This window comes from Bombus flavifrons, chromosome 8 (genome assembly GCF_040668555.2).
Source record: "Bombus flavifrons isolate JBK064 chromosome 8, iyBomFlav1_principal, whole genome shotgun sequence".
Lineage (NCBI taxonomy): Eukaryota > Metazoa > Arthropoda > Insecta > Hymenoptera > Apidae > Bombus > Bombus flavifrons.
In genome coordinates, this window is record NC_138449.1 from 9173308 (window position 1) to 9200736 (window position 27429).

General features: G+C 34.1%; 2 protein-coding genes and 1 long non-coding RNA gene across 5 annotated transcripts; 2 read left to right on the forward strand and 1 right to left on the reverse strand.

The window, feature by feature from the left end:
* Positions 1-2890, forward strand: LOC138182199 (uncharacterized). Of its 2 annotated transcripts, none has more exons than XR_011173740.1 (2): positions 1-132; positions 2522-2890. It is a non-coding gene; the product is annotated as an uncharacterized LOC138182199 (long non-coding RNA). The 2 variants fall into 2 exon arrangements; XR_011173741.1 differs by lacking the exon at positions 1-132 and adding an exon at positions 1322-2286.
* LOC138182198 (SEC23-interacting protein) lies at positions 2832-26410 on the reverse strand. 2 transcript variants are annotated; one of them, XM_069117791.1, is made up of 9 exons: positions 26031-26410; positions 11646-12104; positions 9865-11540; positions 8131-8616; positions 6622-6772; positions 5884-6323; positions 4965-5328; positions 4129-4450; positions 2832-3676 (listed from the first exon to the last, which is right to left on the reverse strand). In XM_069117791.1, exons 1-9 carry the CDS (start codon positions 26161-26163, stop codon positions 3427-3429), a joined length of 4281 nt encoding a protein of 1426 aa, XP_068973892.1. In that variant the 5' UTR covers positions 26164-26410; the 3' UTR covers positions 2832-3426. The 2 variants fall into 2 exon arrangements, with proteins under 2 accessions (XP_068973892.1, XP_068973891.1); XM_069117790.1 differs by having other exon boundaries at positions 6622-6799.
* On the forward strand, positions 13251-25688 carry LOC138182613 (uncharacterized). The gene is made up of 13 exons (XM_069118645.1): positions 13251-13534; positions 14301-14383; positions 14656-14747; positions 14823-14957; positions 15373-15502; positions 17210-17422; positions 21701-21801; positions 21897-22205; positions 22480-22820; positions 23504-23663; positions 24172-24298; positions 24649-24822; positions 25039-25688. Exons 1-13 carry the CDS (start codon positions 13251-13253, stop codon positions 25224-25226), a joined length of 2337 nt encoding a protein of 778 aa, XP_068974746.1. The 3' UTR covers positions 25227-25688.
* Positions 26411-27429: the final 1019 nt, after the last annotated feature.

The following is a 27429-nucleotide window of genomic DNA, read 5'->3' on the forward strand; positions in this document are numbered from 1 at the left end:
CCCGCCGAGAGAGTCAAAATGGAAACAGGCAAAAATCCAAACTTTCAAAATTACGTCAAGAATTATTAACGTCCATGCGTTGTCGTCGTATTCCCAAGAAGTGGAAGCAGAAGTAGCATGGTTTTCAAAAAGGTAAACGTTCTTTTCGGATTAAAGTGAACTGAAACTAAATATGCATTGCTCCTCGGAAGCGTTCGTGCACTTTGCGAAAAACCAGAGAACCAAAAATATCGTGACATTTCACCATCGTGAAAGTTTGAAATCTGAAATCTAAAAACTAAATTTGTGCTATTAATTTCTCTGTCGCTGTCCTAGAATAATCGCAGTTAGACTAGAACAGCGGTGAATGTCATTGACATTAGAGACGAAGTTGCACTCAATTTACCCGCACTTTTCCCCTTTTAATAATCTCGTCGAAACTGCGAAAGTGAAATGAACTTCGAACTAACCGTAAGTATCTGCGATAAATTCAACTTCAAAGTCAACATTTACTTTCAACCATTTGAAATAATTGGATAGACAATAGATAATTCGCAAAAGTTCAAAGTATATTTTTATACACAGAGGTGAATTTTGTCGTTTTTGCGATCACTGAGAATCTTCTAACAAAAGGAAGATACGGATCGCGAGCTCCTCTCGACACAAGCAGCCGCTATAAATAATTTGCGACTAGATATCGTAAACGTCATGCAGCTTTTTCAAAATATAAATCACTCCAGCCGAGGCTCGTTGTAAAATCTTACCCTCTACTTTACTTTCTGCTACAACAGCTGGACATAAACGTCTCTCCTCTGATGTGGTTGCTTCTCTACAGTGAAGCGAAATCTTGTATTCGGTAGCGCATTACAATTTTACGTTGTAACATGATCGTAAACAAGCGCACACGAACGAAAGATAATGTTGGATTTGATCATTTCGATACGCGAGGAAGCTAATATGATAATCGTTCGTCATAACGTTCTTTTTCATATTTCCACGAATAACAGATTTCGCGTTATTTAAATAACGCGTTACGTTCATAAATGGATTGTTTAAAATACAAATAAAACAATAGTACACATTATACACGTACTTAGATCACGTAAGTATTAGGACACATTGTTGGTGCAAATTATTAAGCAAACGAATGTAATTAATCAAAATGTTGCATTCAAAAATTGCACGTATGTATAGCATAAAATACAATGTAACACAAAAGAACAACGTAATCAGTTCAGAATTACATGTTGTCCCTTATAATCTCTTAGAACGTTGGATCAATGATCTCGCGCGAGCTTTCAAACGCTGAATATAACAAGGCAATAACTGGTAGAAAAGAAACTTAATCTCGTTTGATTTTTATGGTCACCGGTTCTTCCTTTTTCCATTTTTCATTCGAATTGATCGCACGAAGTAATAGAAATACCGTGACTCGCATAAAATTGTATTCGACGTGCAATCTACACGACTCCATCGCATTCAAATACATACGTATATTTACAACGTGATAAGTTTCCGTGCTACCAAAGTTAGCGCCGGAGGTGGTCATTATCCTGCATAAATACCGATAATATAATAGTTCAACGACGCAAAAGCATTTCGCGTGAAAGCCAACGGGGAAACTCAGTGAACGACGTTTGAGAGGCGAGAAGAGGGAACATGTTGGAGCAGTGGCCAGAGTTGGATGGAAGGAACATAAAACACAAGTCGATCAACGACGTCGAGCCGCGTAAACCAACAGCACCGAGTATAGTTGCATGTATAAAGGCATTGCCCGCGCCTTTCAGAACCTCCGCGAAGTATCGCGAAAAACTTAGTTTTGCCAAGACGATAAATCATCTTGAAATTCGCCCGGGCTGACAGCCATGTAGTTTTACGAGGGCCTGCACGCAAAATGCAAAGCAGCGCCCGTAGACCCTGTGGGCTTGCATCGCAATTAATTAGCGTTTCGTGATACCCGTGCATGTGCCGAACCACTCTTTTTTTTATGTCAGCTAACTAAAAACTGCTCGCACGATAAGCTAACACCATTCGATGATCCTGCGGGACGTGTAGCAACGTTCCAAAGGACATGGAACACCTGACCGGAGATTAACAATTCCATGAGGGAATTTTTCTACAAGACGAAAATGAACGACAAGGGACGCGCCTGGTTCGTCTCGCGGAATGATCCTGATGACGAATACAAATACACTGAAAGTACAATTCTAAAAGAGTGAAATACGTAGAGAATTGTTGAATTGGCATACGAGTATGTTAGCAAGTATGACGGGATAATTGGAAGTTACTGATGTGACATGTAAAACAGTATTTTCCGACAACTATTCTTCATGTTAATTTCAGCAACTTGCTCTTGATATTAATCTAACAAGAATATAAAACTATTTAATCTCGTTTTTTAATGTTCCGTTTTTTAATGTTTTTTAATGTTTTTTAATGTTTAATGTTTTTAATGTATTTTATTGGCTCGTTTCATTCTTTCTCTTTTTTCATTATGCATTAGTGTAAAGCTTGATGTAAATATTTTTTTCGTTTTTAACAGAAGCTTGTCAAAACTGTGAATGGAAGGTACATGAAAAGTGAAAAATCTTTTCGAAATAAGACGTACAAACAAAATCGCTCGTTTCTTGAAGCACACGTTAAATAAATGAAACTGTGAAACTTGACAACGAATACAAAGATTACGAAAAAGTAGCCATACCATACAAGAAATAAAAAGGTATAGAGGGGCTAGGTGCGAGACGATAATAAATCTAACAAGTAGAAGAATATGGTATTTTATTAAAATCCTTACATTAATGAGAACGTAGAGTTAAATTCTCATAATGCAAGCACATTTTGAAAAACTTCACTCTATTTAACTTGTATTCATTTATAAATCATATATTTACAATAAACAATATGTGATTAATCCTTATATTATATATAACCTTTTTTTTGTATTACAAATCTCTCACTCGCGTTCGCTTGTCCTATGTTAGTATCCTTCAAATTCCTTCGATGAATATTGCAATATTTTTCAACGTACCGTGTATATCAAATTAAGACCAACACTTCAATCCTATATGTATAATTTTCACAGTTTGCCTAGGACTTAGAGTATCATAATTCATTTAAATCGCTTCTTAATGCACGATGCTTTTAGTTAATCGTTTGATACTTGAACGTTGTCACATAGGTCGACCAATCTAAACGGCGTATTTGAGAACACACGGAGGAACAATCCATTTGGACAATACTTTACGACGCTATAGCGCAGATTTGATAACATCTCCTCGTAGGAAACAGGAAAATTTGATTCTCAGTAATCGTAAAATTTGTAACTAGCGTTAGCGTCAGGTAAAATGCCCGCATCAACCTGATCGGTAGCGATTGCATAATTCTGAACATCGCCCTGCCTTTCGTTATCTTGAAATGTTTCCAGGAAACTTAGCGATTCCATTTTGATCATGACTTTTTAATAAATCCGCTTTTAGGCGGTGGGCTAACAGGTTTTTCAGATATAGGTGTAGTAGGATTCATTCCAATGACACGTGCCATAGGCGGTATCCCGTCACATTTAGAGGACGACGACAAGGTTGGCGATGGGGACAGCCGTTCTACGCACAACGTTTGCTGTGGAAGTTGTGCGTCTGTCTGAATGCCATCGGAGCCATATATTTCCTTTAAAATCATCAGCATAGTATCCTCAGACTCCCTAGACAAAAATATATAACGTTTTGAGTTAATTAAGAGTTTTCTACAAAGTACCTACAATACTCATTGGAAGAGTGTGAGTGCGTTTGCATCTATGGGAAATTTAAAGGTGCAAAAACATATAGAATACACATAATAGCGTTGCACAAAAAGTACAGTAGTCGTTATAATATTTAGAGGGTCAAGCAAATCTCTGCCTAAGTTCTACTCCTTTAGACGTGTTCATAAAGATATAAATTAATATATGAAAATATTAGTACATACTATTTTAAACTCTTTATCATAAATGATAAAGGGAAACGATAAAAAAATATTTATCTTATAAAACTCAAGAACTTTGTCAAGTAATCTAAGTAATAATTAATTTGCTATTTATATACACGAAGTTTTGCGTGAAGCCTTCAATGAAGACTTTTCAATAACTTCTAATACGATTTGAAAAATTTTACTAACCAGTAACAGACGTGACTTGTCAATGCAAAAATGTACTCGTTAATGTACTCGAACGGAGCTTCTTGAAGGACGTAATCTATTCTTCGCCCACCATTTAGGTTGCCCACTTTAAACTCAACATCGAGATCGTCGTTAGTTTGTTGATCCGAAACTGTTTGTTGCAACTGTTCTTCCATAACTTTATCTATTTCACGCTCGAGTGTGTTATTATCTGATCTGTGAAACACTGCCAACTGATAGACAGAATTCCATGTACTTCTTACGGAATCCAGTAGCCTCTGCTTCAGATCCGCGCCGACCCGCGCCATTGTCTCCTTTAATTCTACAAGATACACAAATTATGGCAACATTTTTTACGTATTTTTTATTTCCCTAATTTTATCTCCGGTCGAATACCTATCACTATTTTCAATTTATAAATTGTTTATCACATTAAAACTTCCGTGACATATTTTGCAATGAATAGAGGTGAAAATGCTTCAAAAGAAATTCTTACAAAATATTATAAAGAATTCTGCTTCGTTTTATATTAGTAAATTTGTACTAATCTCTATACTAACTTTAAATTACAATTTGAAAATGCATAACTATAAATCAACTTTATATTAATTTACGGAAACATTAAATTTTTAATGGAAACAAATGTAGAGATACTTAAAAGAATGTTGAAATGAATTTTATTGCATATAAAGACACGACAAGTAAATAAAACCGTACCACAAATAATATGTTACTAGAATGCTCTAAAATATTCCTTTTGAAATGTAAAGTAAGAATTGTTTAATTGATCTGAAATAGATTTTGTATATCACAGTAGGTCTCAAATGAACACTTACCTAAATGCATTCTCTTACGTCCCTTATGGTGGGGAATCAACATTGGTCGATATTTAGGAGCATCTGGATTAATGAGTGCTTCGACTCTATAAGCTACTGGGTCGAACGGGTGAAATATGTTGAAAAAAGCGGGGCACGTTGGTAATGCGAAGTCTTCCCCGAGCATATCAATGCCACGAACTGTCACGAACATACCAATTGGACTACCAAGAGCGAAAAAGGCACGTGGGTGAAAATGTAACTGTGTATAGTGTATATAAGGCTGACCCGTTCCGGCAGAACCTACTACGTAGCTTATCTTTTTACTGAGACGTCGTTTCGCTACATGACCAGATAATTGAGAGGGATCGATATTTTCTTGATTCTGAAACAAACAAAATTAAACTGTCGTTATAAACTAAAAGTAAGTTAATAGTTCGAGTGATAATAAAAGTTTATGATTAACTTTTTAATAATTATTGTTCGACCGTATTCGCGTTGAGACGCGTTTATTTGAATGATTTTGACACTGAGTTCACAGTTTAAATATCACTATTTATATCCAAAAACTTTTGAACGATATATAAAGACATATTCTGTACTATTCTAATTTTTAAACGATCCGTAAGATATTCAGAACTATCAGTTTATATGAAAGTGTAATGTAATATAATAAATGAAGTTACAAGAATTTAGAAAAATTAATTCTGACTGGATGCGTCGAGTAATAGGTATACAAGCAACGTATGAAAATTGGTTTTCATCGGCAACTTTAACAAGAAAGATTTTTCTGAAATTAATAATTTCTCAAAATACAAAAATGACAATAAATAAAAAGGTTTCTTCACGCATTCTTTAATCAAAGACTTGTTCGATCGTTTCTCTAAATTCTCTTTTCTACGTTTCCCCTTGCAAAATCGAGTAAACATGATTTACTTACTTGCTCTTCGTTAGTTTCACTGTCATCACATGATGTATTATTCGACAGCGGTTTCTGATGGCACAGAAGATCAAATAAAATTAAACTACCTAAAGAATGGCCGCCCAGATATATTCCACCATCGAAATCTGGGTTACGTTTTTTGAAAAGAGCGGCTAGTCTGTTTATTTCATTTCCAACCGTCTCTGTGATGGTTTGACAATATACGGGACTAGTATAGAAAAGTATGTCGAGCAATGTGTCATTGGTGAAATGTCGTAATTTCGGTATACTCTCCAAAGTGATTGCTTGTAATTTTTTATCGATTCCAGTATCCTCGGAATGAAGCGTCGTGTGCCACGAGATTGGTAAAACTTCTATCCTATTCACGATTCTCTGTTCACTGGCGGTTCGATAATGTGACTGGACTAACTGTACCGAAATACTTCGAAATTCGTCGACTGTAAATCCATAACACGAGTTATTAGTAGCACCATTAAATTGTTATTACATTGAACTTATTACCAATGCAAGTAAGATATATTAATTATTTATTATTCGAGAAGCTTTAGTACCAGACTTGTTTACCATGTAAAAGTATAAAATTATTTTTCATACATTTAAGAATTTAACACAATATTACTTTTTATTTATCATGTCGTTCAGAATTTCCTCACTAAGAAAGTAGAATTTTTAGAGATACTATAAGTTTACATTTAAAGGAATACTGAAAATTTATAAATGTAATTCTGATCGTACCAACTTCTTCCACGGTTCGGAATTTCAAGTCACAAACGCTTCCAATGCCATGAACGATGAACAGAAGATGATCCACTTTCTCAGGCTCGCCGTCTTCGATGTGGAACTCGTCAAGGCCTCTTTTTATCACCTTAGGCCTACTACCAGCACCCTGTAAATATGCACTGTCCTCTGAGCCCTGTACAAATTGCGATTCAACATTTTCAACAGAACCATTCGTGCGTAATAAAAAAGAAAATAATCGGAATAAAAATGAATGCGTGACATGCCTGCAAAGACAGCAGTTTATAATGCGCTGAACGACAGCTAGAAAATCAACGATTATTTTATAAATTGTTTACTATGCTAATGAAATTATAGCGAATTCTTCCAGCAACAAAGATTTAGTTCAAAGAGCCTAAAATATATTTAAATCATCAAGTATACAATTTATTAAGTACTCTTCTTCTTAATTTATAGAGCATGCAAAATAAAGTCATTTTTTTTTTTATTTGACCACAAACTATATTTTCCATAAAATATAACTTCATTTAAGATGTATCTTTTCTTTTAATTTATTTCAAATTTGAATTTTATTTTAAAATGTAGCATAATAATACTTCGAAAATAATTGGCAAAATACTTAAATGTCAAATTTAGCATAAACTGAAAAAGTGTGGCATTCAAAAAATAAGCATCTACCTAAAGTGTTTAGTATAAAATATCGTGATCATACACACACAATAAAAAGATTAAACACAATAGTTAAAACAAAACAGAATATAAATGTTAAAGCACATTGAAAATTCTATTATTAAGGAACAAATTTTTAAAGATGCATACTACTTAAGACACATTAGAATTCATGTGCACATATTTGTATATTTAGTTGACTAAAAGATCAAATAATACTTTTAATCTCCGTACCCAAAATACAAATATATGAGACAACAGTATAAAATAAACATCAGAATTAGCATATACATTTATACATACAAAATAATTATCTAATACAAGGTGCCTTACAATTCATGATACAAACGGACAAAGGAAAATCAATAATAACAAAATTGCGTTAGAGACATCGTTTTTGGGAAAATCGACTTTGAACAACTTGTGACATATATATAAATTTTCCTAATCTCCAATTAGAAAGATCGATGGGGGATTATTATTATATGTATGAACAAAAAAAAAAAAAAAAAACAATATAGAATAAAATTTATTAATTCCGAATGCTTTTTAAAAAGCAATACTTTTTTACAGTAATTCTTTCTGATATCAGATAAATATCAATTTTTTTGCGCGCTTTTAAATTTTAATCTACTTTTCAAAATTAACTTTTCTACACCCAACGACAGACTGTAATGCGTTAATATATTCGATCTCAGTTTAATTACACATTAATACATTAATAGAACACATTAATAGGACATTGATACAGCGGAATATTAATAAAAAAAGAAAATGATACGTTTAAATAAAAAAACAGTACAACAACAAAAGGATACAGTAGTATGTATAATTTACCGCGCTATTGCCCCACGAAGCTGCCAATTCTGGTGATGCAGCTGTCAAATAATGGGCCTGAACTGTGGCACTGTGAAAGATGATGTATTCTCCGCTGTTCAAGTCGATCCTTCGGTTCCAACTGTTCGACAGACATGCTTGTTTATATTCTTCCTCGAGTTTGGCAGCAATGCTTTCGTCGTAAGGAACGTATTTTGACTCGGTTGGTCCTTTGAAGAACCAAGAACATCGTCTCACTTCCGTCGATTCTCCACTCCAATAAACGGGGGATCTCTGACGACGTAAAATGTCCACGTCGTAACGACCTCCGTCAGTAGCAACTGTCGTTTCAGGGGTGATTTCGCTGGAGTTGTGAACGTCTTCTAAACGCAAGCTGTCTTGCATGGAGAACGGAAGCCATAGCACCTTGTGTTCCACCTTCTTGCGATAAAACCAATGGTGATACACCCCTCTGTACTGCATGCGTTTATCCATAGAGCCAGCAGCCTAAAATTAATCGCAAAATATAGAATACATAAAATATGGAATAAATAAAAAATATTCTCTTAATAGAACAATCATGGATTAAAAGAATATGTTATTCTTATGAGTTAGATAACGGTTATTGTATTTTCGACCAATCGCGGGGAGACGCAATCGCGAGGGGAGACGTCGACGGGAGTCGTAAATGAGTTGATCGATCCCCTGATTTCCGTTAAGATAATAGGGGTGATTCAGTTAGTATAACACTGTGATTCATAGAATTATAAATTATATGTTTTTTCTACTTAAGCTACACCGTTGCTTATAATATATATTGTCGACAATGAGTTAGCCTATAGAGACGCGATACATTGGCACAATATTCGTTGAGGATAGAACAAGGCTCTTAGAGTTTGGTTATAGTGGACGTAGCACTAGAGGATACCTAATAGAGGAAGTGAATGTTCGATATTCCCGAGAACCGACTTAGATAGTTGATGTGAGTTATACTTTTCTAGCGTTGTGCTTAGACTTAGATATTAGGCGTTGGATTTTTCTTGACTTAACCCTTTTGATGTCGCAGAAGAACTAAAGTTGGGTGACGATGCTGTTTCAGAGGAAAGCTAGCGATGGGTGTGTCTAACGCACGGGACCATCGGATTTGTTTATAACATTTTTGGTCAGTAAAGTGAGGGCAGTATACATTGCTTCTGATTGGTTAAACGAAGGTTGGTGGACTAGGAAGGGTCTTAGCCGCCTTCGATAGAAAGTTGCTAGTAGGAAGCATCGTATGTGAGAAAAACTATCTTTCCTTTGTCAAGCCGTAGTAGATAATAGTCTGTAGAAAGTAATTTGGAAAGAAGATAATTTTTGGGTCTGAAGGACTTTAGCTAACAAATTACTGGGATTTATGATGGGTACTTAAGGCTACTGAGGGTACGCAGTAAGGATGAGCGGACATAAGGTTCCCATCTGGCCCGTGGCCTCTGGCCTGGCCTAAGTAGAGAGTCGCCCGACCTAACAGTTATGGATAGACTTACGAACCTATATCTTAATATGAACAGCTAAAACTTAAATAGGGATTCGTTTTATCTATTAGAAATTACAAACAGTACTCTATTGTGGATGTATTATTGTGGTATTTTGTATGTTTTTGTATATTGTAGACATTCATTAAATGCACAAAAAGATAGCAATATAACGATAAAAATAATCTCACGGAATTATTATAAAATACAAATTATATCATATAAATACGATTGCGTGTCTCACCAAGTTCTGAATATTAGAAACACCGTCAGTGTTGTCGCGTCCACCCAACGGGTTAACTGACATCTGGACTGGATTCAGCGTAGCCGAACCTGTGGGTTCAGGTACGGTTGCCGTCACAGGAGACGTAGTAGGAAATTCAATGCCAATTCCACTCGTTATATCGTACGTTTTCGTTGGTCCAGCGAAATTATTGAAATAGTGATGAGCGTGGTTCGTTGTTATATTTTGCACCGGTGGCGCGTGCAAGTGGCTTGCAGGTGCGTATTGCGGTAATTCTTGAAATTGTGCGGGATTGTAAAACAAAGGCTGTTGCGGTTGTTGAGCAGACGCGTTACATGTTGCAATCACAGTCTGAGAAATTTGATTACCGTCCCACGGCGACTGAGCTGCGGGTATCGAAGGACTAACGAAACTGGAATCGATCGAGCTACCGAACGACACTTGTTGCAAATCGTTTCCCGAATAAAATACGTCTACAGGGGCATTCGTGCTATGTTCTTTGTACTGGAAAGTAGAAAACGAGCTGGTATCTTCCTTCGGCGTAGCGAAGAACGAGCTCGCAGATTGTGCGAAATTGTTCGAGGGACCGGGGAATGTGCTGGCGACTGAAGCAACCGCTGCAGAAGAACTCAACCTCTGGTCTGGCAGCTTTCCCACAAAGACGTCACCACTCGATGCGAAAGACTGGGGTTGATAATATTGTTGTGGGGGTTGCACGTTCGATGGAACACCATGACTCTGCGGTGCATCGAACTTTTCGAGATCTGTGTGCACTTCCTGGGAAGGTACCGTTGGCTGTATCGCCTCTGAAGCCTCTTGTCTTACAAACGCATTGCTCAACGCGTCAGATTTCGGTAAATCGTACTTGTCTTCAGCACTAGTTAAATTTACATCGTCGAAACTCTCAGCGATTTCACACTGTTTTGCACTTTCCTCGACTTTCGTTGACGTCTCGGTAGGTAGATCCGGCGAATCTTCCTTTCGTTCGGCAAGCAAGTGTTCCAACTTCTCCGAAACTTGAACCGCAGACACTGGCGCAAAGGTTACAGAAGGTTTCGCCTCCGCGCTGGGTCTTACAGTACTGTCCTTCAAAACTGACAAAGGCGAGTCTGTTTGACTCTTCGCTACCACCGGTTCTTTTTCTAAGTTGACCGTCTTCGGAGGGAAATCTCGTTGACCAGCGTATGCGTCAAACGCGTAGTAAGAAACGTTAGCCGGAGTATTCTGTGGAGTAATCGGTTCCGGAACTTGCAGAGGAATTGTCCGGGCAGACGACAGAGGAACGTTTGGTCTGTCGACGACAGGTACAGTTTCGGAACCCGAATTTTGATTTTGAGGCGTTACACTTCGCGAAGTGCCGGTAGAGCTGTAAGGAACTGTCGCTGCCACTGGACTGGACCTAAAAGACTCTTGCAAAGAGTTGGCCTGTGACAGATACTCCGGCGTGGAACGTTGTAACGACGGTGAATTGGTGGAAATCGACGTTTCAACGGGTTGGTAACTTGGAACTGGCGCGATAGATTCGTTTGGATTGAATATATTAGGTGTTGCGATATTCGATATGGCTAACGGTTGAGTTACAGGGGCGGAATATTGTTTGGACGCGTTTGATGTTAAATCGGGCGGCGGTGCGTATTTAAGACGTCTTTGACTGCCAAGCCGATATGAAATGGGTCCTGAAACGAAAGAAAAAGGATTATTATATTATGTATTATTTATTTAAGCCAATTACCTGAGTACTCCTAATATTCGTAACTTTCTAAGAAACCTAACAAATTTACCATTTGTTGACGAAGGAAGCGTAGGTGGCACCGTCGGTTGTGGCGGGGCTGACAAACTTCCGCTAATTCCAGAGTTAACCTCGACGGATCCTGCAAAGTTCGTGCGTCGAGGATCGTGAAAATTGGCGACTACAGGAGGTGACGTATCCCTCAACGAGTTACGATCATTCGAAGGCACATAAGGATTTGTATTCTGTACACCGGTTACTTTCTCCACTCCTTGATTCGCTTGAGATGTCGAATTGTCGCCGGTAATAGATGACAATGATAAATTCGGCAAGGAGGAAAGAATGGAGGTGAGGTATCCTTGTTTCGTTGGTTGACTCGGTGGATTCTTGTTTTCTTCAGGATGCAAGGGTATTGGCGTGAATTCACTATCCGCATCGGCTGCAGTTGTCGATGTCGTTGAATTCTGTAAACTCGCCGGCTCCTGACCTACGAAGTTGTTCAGTTCAGCACCTGAAAACAACGGAAAATTCGACGATATTTTAGAATGTATAAAACAGTTTTATGATAATTTTCTTCGGAAGTGTTTCTTTTCTGAAATAAATCGAGATTAATTATGGTGAATAATAAGATTGATAATGATACGAATAGGATTATATTTCCCTATAATTCTTATTTAAAATACGTTTGGATTTCACGCAAAACAAATTATTCACATACATGTTAGAAAGCAACGAATCTAATATTATCTTACTAGACAGAATTATACGTGTAAATCATGAAAACCATCGCCGAATGAGAGTTTTGTAAATTTAATAAAATCTAACGTATGAATAAATTAACAAATGAATTGCTTATTTATGTAAAACAATAATGTCTCGAGTATAATTATTCCACAAAAATTATACAAGCTATATCAACCTTTTAATCACAACAAATACCCTTAATACAAACCTGTTACCTCGCTTTTTCAAGGAACGCATAATTTTTAACTTTTCGTCACTCTAAATTCCTCGCGCTAATACCGAACAGAATAACAAACCCTGCTCTATCTTTAATCTTTAATAAAATCTCAAGTTTAAATCTGTCTTCTTACGAAGCAAAACCTACGTGCTTAATCTCGATGCTTAAAATCTGACGCAACGCTATATAAATTACCCAAGTTCCTGAAAATCCTCTATTTACATGACGTAGAAACGACGTAGCTCAGCAATCATAACCTGTTACAGTTCTAAAGCCATCCACAATCTCATTCTTTGCTACATTAACCGTAAATCCCTCAATAAGCTGATACCTCGACTGGATTATTCACAAACTGTCAATATTGGACAGGATACAATGAACGTAAATGCCGATGACAAAGATAATTGCCTGTATCTTTTCTTACGCGTACGATTGTGCTGACATCCTGTCGGATCTCGTATTACCGATTTCTATAGCCGATCTCACATCCTGTACACGCGTTCACATCAAACACCTGTGATTGTGCAATATGCCGCGTTTACACCTAGATTTACTTTGCGACCACGTTATCGTCCACCTAATTGACAAGACACCTTACCCTTTTATAAACGGCTACGCCCGCAACTTTATAAGTAACTGCCTCATTTTTACGACCAGTTTTCTGACCACAGTGTTCCCGAAACATCGAACGATATCATGTCAGCGTTAACGTGTTTCTGGTTCTTGTTTGTTTGTTATTTGGTGTGTATCAAATGCGCGATAGTTTTCGACGATACGTCAATTGTGCACCCTATTGGAAGTATCGATGGAGATCCGAGAAAAAACTGGACGCTTTTCAGGCAATCGCTAGATTCGAAAGCTCCACAGGCACCTCATTGGATTCGTTCAATACAGCGTTCAGTGGATAAGGAAGTTTTTAAACAATTAGAAAATACCGGTGACGATGGAATTTTAGTTTCCTCTACGGACGCGTGTTCCAGGTGAGGTGTGATCACGAGGATCTGTTAAGAATTGATCTTTGGAATTTTCTTGCATGGAATCATCGAGCATCAAAGGATCATTAATTGGGACGTGATGAATGAATTCTTTGATATTCATATGGCTTTTGATGAGTATTTTTAAATCCAGACATCAATTTTCTTGCATTTGTATATTTTCTGAATTTCCTTGAACAGTGAAGTCTTTAACGTCTTTCATATCTTCAAGAGGAGACTTAAGTATTCAAAGTGATCACTCTTCATAAACATAATTATGAATGGGATATAGAATAAAGAGCAAATGTAGAAAAATTTCACAAAAATCATTCATATAACTGTTTTAGTGGTGACCCAACCAACTTGTACTAAAATATTCGATCTTATCTTGATGACAAACAGCCGATAATTCGTAACTTGTCCAAGAATGCAGTGAATCACAAAAATTTACATATATTTAATGAATTTTATGTATTCGACTTATTTGAAGTAACTAAAACGCACATTGTTGCGAAATGGTGTAGGCTCGCATATCAGTGACTTTGAATTTGCTCGGTATATCAACATATTTCTAAAGGCAATTTCAAAAGATTTGAAGCACATTTCTTATAAAAAACGTAGAACTTAGATCTTAAATCGTACGTTACGTGCATTAGATGATTACGGTGCACTTGTAAGATATTAATATGTACGATATTAAATGTTAGATAACATTGTTTATTATATATTTAAGATAGTAAATAATAAAATAAAATTTCAATTTATCATAAAGGTACTGCATTGATAGATACAACAAGGACGGAGTCAATAAACAATATATCAATGTCTTCTGGACTGATGACATAGACATGTTAGGTAAGATACATTAACATGCAAAAAGTAATTATAATTTCAAAACAACATGTGAAAACTGTAAAACGGTCATGCTTTATGGATTTAATTTTTAACCTAACTCCAATCTATTAACATTTATATTATCATAGTTTTTATGTAATTAGTAATTAATTGTATGGCAAACAAATCTGCTTAGTTGTCTACTTTCGACACAGTTTCAACTAAGCTTCAATAAAATTGATTAAATAGCAACAAACCTATGAGAAAGTAACTCGCGTGCTGAAATATTTTAGATCGATCTCGACCAAAAGATCATTCGCAATTACTATTAAAAACAAAATCGACGGATACACGAAATTTGAATAACATCATCAAAAATTGTCAGGTACGGTTGAACAAAATTTCTACAATAGTAGCGCTGCCGTTTAAATAGCACTCATCGTCTTCTTTATGCTTTTAGATTTACCTTGACCTAAATTGTAACACCACTGAAACAGGAACTGCCTCGAATTACGCAGACAGAGAGTTCCAACCAAACGTGGAAAATAGCGAGAGAAATAAAAGCGATCGGAGCAGGGTTATCGATCCTACTGGCGTAATCATTATTTCTATTATTTTAAATTTATTCTATTATATTAAATTTATTTATAGAACTAATCCTTCGTACACAATATCCGAATCACACGAATATTTTATAGATCTCGGGTTACATCTTAAAATTAATTAAATAAACAACAGAATAACTACATCTATATATCTAATTCTCCGTAATAACAAGAAATGGAACATTCTATAACACGAACATTAATTAATGGTATTATACAAATACTATTGCCTTGGCAAAATGTTACCGTTATATGAATTTTTATTTCATTTTAAATTATCAAATAATTTAACGAACATCTTTTTGTATATATTTATTACTGTCAATGTCTGAGCAGAATACACAGTTACATATATTTAAATATATTTATTAATACAACAAATGTTTCTTAAATATTTTCCGACAGATAAAAATAGCAGAAAAATATAATTTGAACGGACAGACGCAAACGAATTTCCTAGTGAACAGTACAATTCATCGAATCATCGTAGACATTGATGGAAATATTTCGAACGCATTGCTTCAAATACCCATGGGTGAGTTTATCTTAAACGCTTGATTAAATTTTAGAGACGCAGCAGGTCAAGATCAATTCGATAAATCAAATTAGCAGCAAATCAACCAGTTCATCAAACGTAAATCCGTTTACGTCGACGCAATAGCAGCTCGGGCCACGTGTTTTAATACTACACGTCCAATTTAGTTATGCATTGTAAACTAAAAATAATCTTCGATCCTTAGTACGTAGATTAGCAGGTGAATTAATAGCACTCGGCAATTTTCATGTCCATGTTCAATGTGCCGTGTTATTTATGCCGTACGCATATTTATTACACGCGAAACGTAAGATTTCATTTACCAAGTTCGTTTTATGTAAATGAGAAATACTGTACGAATTAATAAAAAATACTTATCAAAGTCGTATCGACAAAAGTGTAACTGATGAACAACATACTTGTACTAAAAAAGATATCGGTCATCTTAGCGTAGGTACAGTTTTCTTTGACATATACACAATAAATTGTCATTTTACATCATCTACATTTCTGTTTACAGCAAGATAACGATTTATATCGCTATAGATCTATGTTCAAAAAGTATCCATCACTGTGTTAACGTATTAACGAAGACCACAAACACCAACTATTTTTCCTTTAAATTACTAATCTTAGATTGTGATATCTCTTTGTTCTTTCCTTCACTAGCTTCATATCAAATTTTCAACTCTGTTACAAACACGGTAAACCTAACCAATATGGCACAAATTTCCACGCACCTCTATGCGTCATTAACTCGCAAACACTGTCCAACTTTTAACACTGACAAATCTTTCGTAGGTAAAACGACCGATTTGCCTACTCACCTAGAATTGCCTTCAAAGGGATGGTCTCAAATCAAAGGAAATACCACTGTTTTTCTTCCAATATCTTTGGTGTTTCTTCCACAATAAAACTAACGATATTCGTACGAATTTCCATAGATTAAGAATTAACCCGCAACACTGACGAGCCAACTACGTTCACCTTAAAACCCTGCTCCGCACAGTGCAAAAATAACACGAATTCCCTGTAAATAAGACGATCGATCTATCCACGTAGCCACTTAGAGGTCCCCCCGAGAGATGATCTCAGATCAAACGAAGCTTCTCCCTTGGTTTTTCTTCCACAATAAACCTATTTCCGATATTCGTACAAATTTCCATTTACGTTTGGAACTAACTCACGAACACTGCCAAGCCATTTACGCTAACCCTAAATAACTTTCCCACACAGAGCAAAAATAACACGAATCTTCTGCGAGTAAAACGATCGATCCTATGTAGTCACCTATGTACGTAATCGCCTAGAAACCACCTTAACGAGTGATTTTCAATCGAACGAAACACCAGTGTTTTTCCCCTGGCTTTCTCTCGTTCACGAACACTTTCAACCAGCCTACCGTTCATCGTATCGACCGCGTCGTCGTCTCGGAGAATTCCGGCCGCATTCGTTACGTTACAGCGAACGATTCTCCTCGTTTCGCACGCATAATCGTGATACTATCGCCACACCAATCTAGCGATTATTATTTCGCGCGTGTTCATCGTGCATTTCTCGTCAAGCTGTTAGATCGCTCGAAACCATCCCGAAATATTACTCGCATACTCGAGGAACGTCTTTCTCGCGAATACAGCCAAAGATGGGAAATACTCGCGAAACAGACCGCTATGTGCACGTACTTTGTATATTCTAATTAATTAACAGACGCAACAGTGTCGAGGGACGTAACGGCGATATCTTGGACGCATAAGGGAGAACCGAACGGAGTGAGAATTGACACACGAAATGCGCCACCTGGCGAGTGGCGGATGAAACTTGTAGGGGTGGAAGATTCGAAATATCGCTTCGTTGTGCAGGGTCTCGTGGACGAAGAGAACGACGTAGACAAACTGTTTTCGCCTAATCTACGATCGAACGGTGAGTGAGAATTTTTAGTTTGAATTATCTAAATACGGTGTGTCCCTTTGATCTTCGTTGGTATAATCGAGAAGGGATGATTCTACGTGAAGAAATAGATTGAAGATATAGAATAGACTTTGTTTCCTTTAAGGCTCTATTGTCGAGAAAATCGACCGAGAAAATTTGCTATGTGCGAATTTAGGTATAATATTTTTTCTCTTTAAGGCGTCGTTTTAAAGAAAATAATATTTGAACGTATTTAGTTAAGAAATATGGTCGGTACGTTTATTAAATTTAAAAAGTTTATAGTCTTTTTATACATAGCAAGCATTAGACAGCAAATGCAGCAAAATAAAATACAGTTGAGGGAAAACAAAAGAGAACTTCATGCTTGTGATTGATGTGCGACTTAATAAAGAAAATAATAAGAAAGGAAATTGTTACATACGAGTGAAAGGAACTTGGATTTCGAAGGTTATATAATATCATGGAAACAGTAGTGTACATTAAATTGCAGAACGATAAGAATTTCAGAATTAAAAGCAACACCACACGTATGATTTTAAATCAATTGTTAATTACAAAGACATGGTAATGTAAATATGTATAAGAGATTTAAATACAAAACGAGATTTAAACATTTGTTTGCACAAAATCATGTAATTCACGCGAAATCTTTGTTTCAATATATATAGTTTCAATATAGTATAGTTTCAATATAGTTAAACGATATTTGTGACGAAACGCCATCTAAAAAGATATTTGCAAAACATTTATATATTTAGAATTAAATCGTTAACGAACATCCCTCTTTTTTCAATGTTACAATTAAAAAGGAGTAAAATAATTGAAGTATGATATAAGCGTATGATAGAATACATATAACACTGATACGATGTTGTATAAACAGCTGGGTGAAAAATCTATTTCCACGATATTCCAAAATGCTTACTATATTCAAATCTCTCTACCCGCAGATAAGCATACAACGATATCGTGCCCATAAATGGAAAATTTTTATTAAGAAAGTATCGTTACGAATATACCCGAACAACCAGAAACGTTTGGTGCATAAAAACATATCTTTCAAACAGATATTAAATTTAAATGGCTATTAAAAAAATGATTGGCGCGACCTTAAATATAATAAATAAAAATAGTAATATTTAAATTTAGAAAGCTGAATACAAATTACGCATTACTTTTTACGAACAGTGTGCATAAAATTATCTCAATATATGGAAAATCGATATAAATACAATAAAATAATTCATGTATTTAACACGTGTCTCCAAATCTCCAGCCGTCTATGTAAAGATGATCGCATATTCAGCATCGATATATATAGCATCGTATAAACACGAACGAAAAAAGCGATACTAAGTAGATATAATCATTGATATAATTACTATCACTGTCAAGGATGTTGTACTAAAATCATTATTGTTGTGTAACATACGGCTAGAACACCTGTTACAAGTGCACTTGTTACGTTCGAATACCATCGAGGTATTCCCTGACGATGATTCAACTAGGTTATTGTCTTATTGTTGTGATACAACAATCCGGTTGTATTGAACCGTTTGCACTTGGGAAGCATTTTAACATCTTTCTTAATTACCACGGTAAATAAATACCAAATTCATATGAAAAATGTACGATTACTTTATTTACATATTATATATAGCTGTGCGTAAGAATATAATTTATATTTCACAATTTATAAGTGTGACACATTTCGAAACAATTGCTCGGATGATTACTCGAAAGAGTGGTTGCGAAAGAATTTCAAACCAAAAACTCTAATTAAAAGAATAAATAAAAATGTTCCACTTTAATACTGAAAGAATTAAGATATTCGCTGATCGAGTTCTTATCACTTCCAAATTTGATTTCTCAACTCTTTCTAAATGCAACGCCTTTGACATTTACCTGAATCAATTACGTGACAATACCTCTGAATGGAAAAGAAAATATTCCTAAATACAAAGCTCGTGCCTAATAATTGTGTGAAATGGTTAAGTTTACGAGACCCGTATTTACGACACAGAAAGGTCGCATCAGAATAACCGGCATTCCGAGTGTAAAGGATTAAAATTCCCAATTACCAAGATATCGAGAGCTTACCTAGGCAACCTTATGAAACGACGATCAATCGACAATAATGGAAGCGTGGCGATCGTTTGAAATTTAACAGATTCCAAAGACCAGATACATCCGACAGATCAACCCCGATGGTCTAACTAACGTAAACTTATATCGCGAACTGTCGGCAAACGCCGTCGCGTTCGTATTTGCCACCACGTCGTAACGCGTTGAAGAGACTTGCTAACGACGCGCCGCACATCTGACAACTGCCAACCGAAACGTTGTTTTCTGGCTCAGAGATACACGAAAAGTTGTGCAATACGCGACGGGCTGCCCTTTGATCAGCCAGCTCGCGCGTTTAGCTGACGCACGCGAGATGCAGGAAGAGAAGATCAAGATTCGCCAATTCCTTCTCCTACTTTTTGTTTCTTCTTTATGAATCATCGTAATAGAACAGATACAACGAAAAAATTACGTACACGTGTGGGAACGCACAAAACACGATTTCTGTTTCACAGGCTGCATTCGTAATTAACCCACCTGCAAATGTACTGTTCTATTATTACCAAATCGGTTGTACCTTGACTATGTGCTTTGTTTCTGATTTCGTACGCGTTACGTGCTCGCTTCATATATTAAAGCTATCAACACGTTCGTATCGTCGTCTTATTCAGTCTCATCTCACCGACGATACTGACGATAAATGTGTTGGCGGTTTTAAATCTTATTGGACCTGGCTTTTTTTATCTCTGATTGAGCCCCTTCAAAAGGAAGAAATGTTGTATTGAATAAACTATTTCATATGTAAATGTGATTATTAGACTGCGAATGATTATGCATATACGAGAAACTGAAAGGTGCAGATACAGAATAAAAAGGATGTATTACGTAATATCAAAGAATATACAAAATATAAGTACACAGTACGGTATCCGTTATAATACTTAAAAGATGGAACAAGTCTCTATTGAGATTCTATTTTTTAAGTTAAAAAGTCCACAAAAAATATGAATTTTCGTAAATGTACGTTCGAAATAACTAGTGAGATAGGAGCTATAAATTGAAATAATGCTAAGTTTCAATTCATAGCTTCTACAGAAACAAACCGTAAGTCGTAAGTTCGAATTATTGCGGGAACATGATTTGCTAAAAACAATTGTTGTTCACGCCGTGATTCAGACATTACACGTATAACTGCAAGAATTAAAGTAATACTTATTTTTAGTGATGATAATTAAACTGGAAGCTTGTATTAGCTTCTAGTTACTTGTATTAGTAACTATTTCTCAAGTTTTTAAGTACATACTGCCTATTATCTTGACAAAATTGTCCGAAGAATTTGCATAAGTTTAAAAGTTAAAAGGAAATAAGTTTAAAGATACTTGACTTTGAATGTTACGAATTTGAAATGAAATACAGTTCAAGTTAGTAATATTCAAATATTGTGTACGATATTACACAATTGAAAAATGTTTTTCTAACGAATTCGATTCTACTATCTCTCGAACAATTCTAATCAATACATATTACGTTAATGCACACACGTGTTTATTTAAGTTTCTCAATGGTAGAAGATATCGACGACAATAATTTGAAGAAAATATTAATATCAGCTGAAGAATTTACATACGTTAGTTCATTGCTATTCAGCTAGGAGATAATGTTATAGATATTGTAATTAATGTATCAAAGATGCAACATTTTCGAACAAATGTGATAAATACACACATGCTCGTCATATCGTTTGTTTTCGTTTAGATTGCGAAAATTACACAGAACTCAAATACAGGCATTTAATATCTCATTGAAAACAATGAAATCATAAGCATCATACACAAATTTTAATCTGTACATTTACCTTGAGCAAGTTAATGTAATCTAAATAAAAAGGAGAAGTATATCATCTTTTAAAATTCAACAGAAAGCAAACAATTCAAAATTACTTCCAATAAGTATTTCATAGATGTTAGTTATAATATTAAATATTAGATCTTGACTTTTCCAAAATACTTAAACTCTTTTTAAATGCATACATTATTACGAAAGAGAATTACTTAAAATGTAAACAGATATTTCCGTTTCGATCTTCTAAATAGACGAAATTCGTATCTGTTTGTTAATTCAGATTCCTATATAAATTCCTACTGAGAAACATATTCGAATTCTTTCATACCACCCTATAATAAAATCTAAGTTACTTTCTTACAGGAAACATCAACGATGAAGCGAATAGATATGATCGTCCAAACATTAAAAAAGAAGCAGATATATCACAAGATGAAAAGGAGACATTTAATGATAAAATAATGGTAACGTATACTAAATATGCCACTATCATTCTGTGAATATATTTAAAACTAGAAATTGTACTGAAACATCACCAACCTATAATACATTTTTCCAGCCGATTATTTCTGATATAACTGTGGTTGAACAACAAAATTTGAATGCTACAAGTAGTTACAAATTAGTGGGGAACAGAAAGATAACACGAGAAAGATCACTAAAATATGTTATTCAAGATCGAGATGAAAATAAACAAATAAGGAAAGAAATTTCAACAGAATACGATTTGTCGATGATTACTTCTAGTACTGAAAGCATGCTGCTTAATTTGTATGAGTATGTTACTATCGTAGATATTAATAAAAATTTAACTGTTACTTCGAACTCTTCAAATGAGAAATTTGTTGAAAGAATGATCCCAATAGAGGTAAAGAAAATAAAGTTCTCATTAATATTAAGTAAATGAATAATATTATTCCCAATTGTGATATAACAAGGTAATTACGTAGTTCAGAATCGAATCAATGAGGTGTCAAATTTACATTCACTAATCGTAAATGAACACTATTCAAAATAAAACAAAAAAATTAGCGACACATAATTATTTCCCTCATATTGTCAATAGAAAGAAATTAATTTTATTTTATTTGACTTGCAATTCTTACTTTTACATGGTAAAACATAACACGTCATTAATTCAGGAATGGGATAAGTCTCATAAAAAGTCTTCTATTGGAGTAATCGATAACCTCGACGTTGATATCAGAACACCAATACAAAAAAATGTTGATACATCTATGAGGATGATAGAAACTTTAGATAATCGTGAACTATCCGAGGAATTGGCAAACTATGCTAATGAAAATATTATCGAGGAGAAAACGATGGTTATAGAGGTAAACAGAAATAGCAATCTGCTTGTTACACCAGGAACGATACACAGAATAGTATTTGATGTGATGAACAGTTGTATTTTGCCTGTCAGATATGTATTCAGAGTAAAGAGCACTCCTTTCAGATTGTACAACATTCAACCAGCCTAGTAAGTTATATTATGTTTATACTTGAATTTCACCCATGATAGCCTTTAACGATTAATTATATTTTAAGTTATCTATCTCCCCTTTATTTTATTTTTTAACCATTGTTGTATGATAAGTCAAGACTAATCTATTTCTTTTACTTAACTTTTATAAGTTAATGACATGCAATGAATAAGGTTGTCTTCTGCTAATATCCCAGTAATGAACGTTTTATTTTATATGCATGTGTAGTTATCAATTACACGTCATCCATACGTATGATCCTTTCTTCATACGTCAATCTCATTGATCTGTTCCTGCTTGACCATGAAAAATGAATTTCATTTCGAATCATAACATTAATTAATATCATCGTATGATCAATTATATAATTAGATTATATGAGATAATAACAAAAGTCAAATAAAAATTTTTAAATTATTATATAAGAATATCATATAATATTAACTACATAGGAACAACTTCGAAAGATTGTATACATTTTCTTATACATTTCAAATAGACTTATAGATGTTAGTGAAAAAATGCAATAACTTAAGTGAATATCATTACTGTATAAATGAACAAAACTTATGCTTGGTTGTCGAATAACTTTAATACCATCCCAGTTATTAGCTCCATGTCGATTTTCGTTACGCGATATGACAACCTATTCATTATTTACTAATTATTTATATTTTAGTACATGGATATATCCCGGACAGGTGAGCAACGTAGCGGTAGATTTGATTGTACCTGATAATGCTGCACCGGATACAGCTAATACTGTCACGTTGTTTATCTTGGGTACAGAAATAAAGGAAAAATCTGTATATCTATACGTAAAAGGATCACTTTCAAAGGTAATCATTGGAAAAAGTTAATCACAAAAATGATTAATTATAACAATATATATCTTCCAAACGAAACACTACCAAATAAATCCTTAAAAATTAAAATTTTCATTTGGTAATTTATTAAAGCATACAAAATCTTGAATATTTCAAATTTTGTGATGGACACGCTTATTATTAAATCATTAATAAAAGTCGTGCAAATACATTTGCAAATGTATATTGTATAAAAATACAGACTATGTAACAACTTAAAATATTCTTTGTGGTTTAATAAGATTTCATAAAATAATGCTAAATAATTTTAATTTTAACTATTAACATTATAAAATGTATTTCTATATATATATAACTACATTTATAAAATGTTTTTGATGAAGAGTTCACGAATGAAAATATCAATACCTCTGCTATTATCGATAACATACATTTTTATCAAATAACATTTTCTATTAATACGATAATCTGATAATAACATTTCATTATAAATTTTATTACGTTACGTCACAATATCTAGCTAACCGATGATGTAAAGCCAACTACCGAATATTCTTTCAATAATAACTGCGCTGGAAAATTGGTAAAAGACCGATGCTATAAATCCCGTTGGAGCGTCGACATTACAATTCAAGATTACGACTCAGGTATTAATTGAATTTCACACACTATTTTATCTGAAAACGAACGATATTTTTTCCTTCTTTTCCATTACAAACGAAATTAGCAATAAATTATACTTGCTGGTCTGATCGCATTAGGTTAATTTTAAACATTATTTTTAAATACGTCGCACTTATTAAGGTTTCTAAATAGTTTTTTCTATTCAGTGTTATTAATAATTTTCTGTGTTAATATTCTAAAAGTTTTGGTTTACAAAAAATTCACGTGGTTAATTTATGAAGTACAAATTTACTGGTATTCAGAACAAAAATTATCTTATTTATACTGAATTTTCTGAACTTTACAAGGAAAAAATGTTAAATATTTTATACAGGTTTGAAACGTGTGATGTCGTCACTGAACAATGTTTACCCACGTACGGAATTTATTAGTGGCACGAGAAGCCCTGTAACATTCTATTATTCTGCTACGTGTTGTGATAAGACAGTTAAAATTACAGCAATAGATTTATTAGATAATTACAGCACTATAACTATAGATGTCACAGGTAATTATTGCATCATTGCTGTTACATTTACTGATATAACTTCTTATTTCATAAATAAATATGAACTTTGAACAAAATATGCAACACTTTATGGCACCCATATCAGAAACATATTTCTGAATTTGTATTACTTTCTAAGAAACATGATAATATAGTTATGGAGAAATGAAGAATTTGTATCTTTCATAATAAAACAAATACGATCAATCTTTCCAGCATGGAACAACTTATCAGAAGCTGAGATTGCAGCTATTACAGTAGGAGCATTGATAGCTTTGTTATTCATTATTGCGATCACTGTCTTAATTATATATTGCATTCGAAAAAGGAAAAGTCACAACTTGCCTTATACACAACGATATGGATCAAGACCACCTACGCAGTCAGAAAGGACTACTTTCTAATTCTTTATCAGTACTAAAATATATATCGTGGTATGATGTAGCTTATATTCATCCTTGCTATTATATAAGTTAATATTACAAACTAACATTAGATTTAAAATACATTTCTGTTAATTATATCTACAATAATGTACATAAGTTGTTGTTAATAAATGTTGATATTACCTTATTTCTATATACAGACACAATGATTTTATTTAATATTTGAAGAACAATCAAATTCAATTTAAATTTATAGCATTATAATTTTAATGGTAAAAGTATAAATTGCAACTTAATGCAATTGTAAATTAAACAAATTTCAACAAAAGGAACAGTGAAAAACTTAATGTACAAAATCTATTACGAACTTTACGTTATAATAGAATTGTATTGTATTGCACGATTAATGAAAAGAAAGGGTAAACTGGTTTACTTTACAATTACATACAAATACATACAAGGTCAAAACTGACATAAATTTCAGAATCATTAGAATTCAATAAACAGTTATACTTATTGTGCAACATACGTACAAGCATTGAGTACAATAAATAAAGTATCTAGGTTGGAAAACAATTTCTAATCTAGTAAGAAATAAACCGATATTCGGTTTGTAACAAACATTATGCATGCACAGATGTTTGCCGAGATGCGAATGATACCTGCAACTGTGTGAAAATAAATGAAACAAAAAAACAAGAAAACGTACATAATGATGATTAGTTTTGTGATAAATGTCATTCATACATTTTATCACATGTCAAGATTAGGAAAATATGAATCTGTGAGAGCCCCACCCAGGTGTTTCATTAACAGACTCACCATCGCGGAGTACCGCAGGTGTAGCAGGCGTAACTGGCATCAAAAATGCATTTTCGGTGTAATTTTCAAACGGAAAGCCTTCACCAGCAGCTGATAATAATGGATTTTTCACTTTTCGTGATTTACCACTCATGTTTGCAGTGACGTTGGCACCACGCAACTTGAAACACTGCCATCAAAAGATTACTAAACTACGAATTGCAAAACACTGTTAGTCCACCATAGACTATAAACATTTAACCTATATCGCCACGTTTATGTATAGTCTAAATACATATGTGTATACATGTGTATAGTAGAGGCAGCATATGAGCTAAAGATCTGTGTTCTAAAGGCTCAAACGTGGCTCACAGAGATGTCCTCCATGTTACTACTGCTCTCTAGTGAAACGTACATGCGCAATGCGCATGCGTTATTTCCCACAATAGCTATCTTCAGAGTGATTTTCACGAAAACCAGAATTGTGCATTATTTAAATAATATTTTGAATAAATTTTCTGAATAGAAGTTACAGATAGAAAGAACGAGATTATTCGAGAATTGTTTTAATCAGAAATGTATTGCGTACATTTATTGATTGTTTGATCGTTATCACAACTTTCTTATTCAATAAAAAGATATTACACCTAAAAATATTTTAATGTATCATCGTGAAATAACTTGCATTATAACAGAATATATTGTAAACCTATGTGTGAAATAGAAATCATATGGCATGCATAGTTAAGTACATAAATATTTATTCTCGCTTATATACAGTTACAAATGTAGAATTCTAGATACATACGTGAATATTTGAAATCGAAAGATCGTAACATTCTAATAATTTCATTTTAAATTTATTAAACTTAATTATTAACTTATTTCTACAGTATTATGTAAATAAAACTCAACAAGAGTTATAATGCAAATATATTATGAAATGCTGCATGTGTATATATGTATATTGTATATCAAATATCATAAGAATTCATTGCAAACAACAAAAAGATATTAAATTTTCCAAAAATAGGTATTTAATAATAAAAATGATAAGAATATACCATGAGTATGTTTTTAAAACAATTATCGTACAGTTAAATACAATTTCAAATATTCGTCTACAATTCGTCGATTTCATTTATAAGACATAAAAGATGTGATTTTTCATTGACACAATGATTTATTTTTTGTTTTACTATTTGCTCAATAAGTTTGAGATAAACTTTAAATACATACGTGTACTATTTGTTAGATCAAATTTCGTTATACTGTTTCCTTTTCTTTTCTTTCTTTTCACTTTTCATTCACTTAACACGTTAGTGTTATACTTTCTTAGGTCAATATTTTGTGATGTGTTTCTACAACGATTTTCGTATCAAATTCATTATCTTTTCAATTTATAAAGTTCAGATTATGA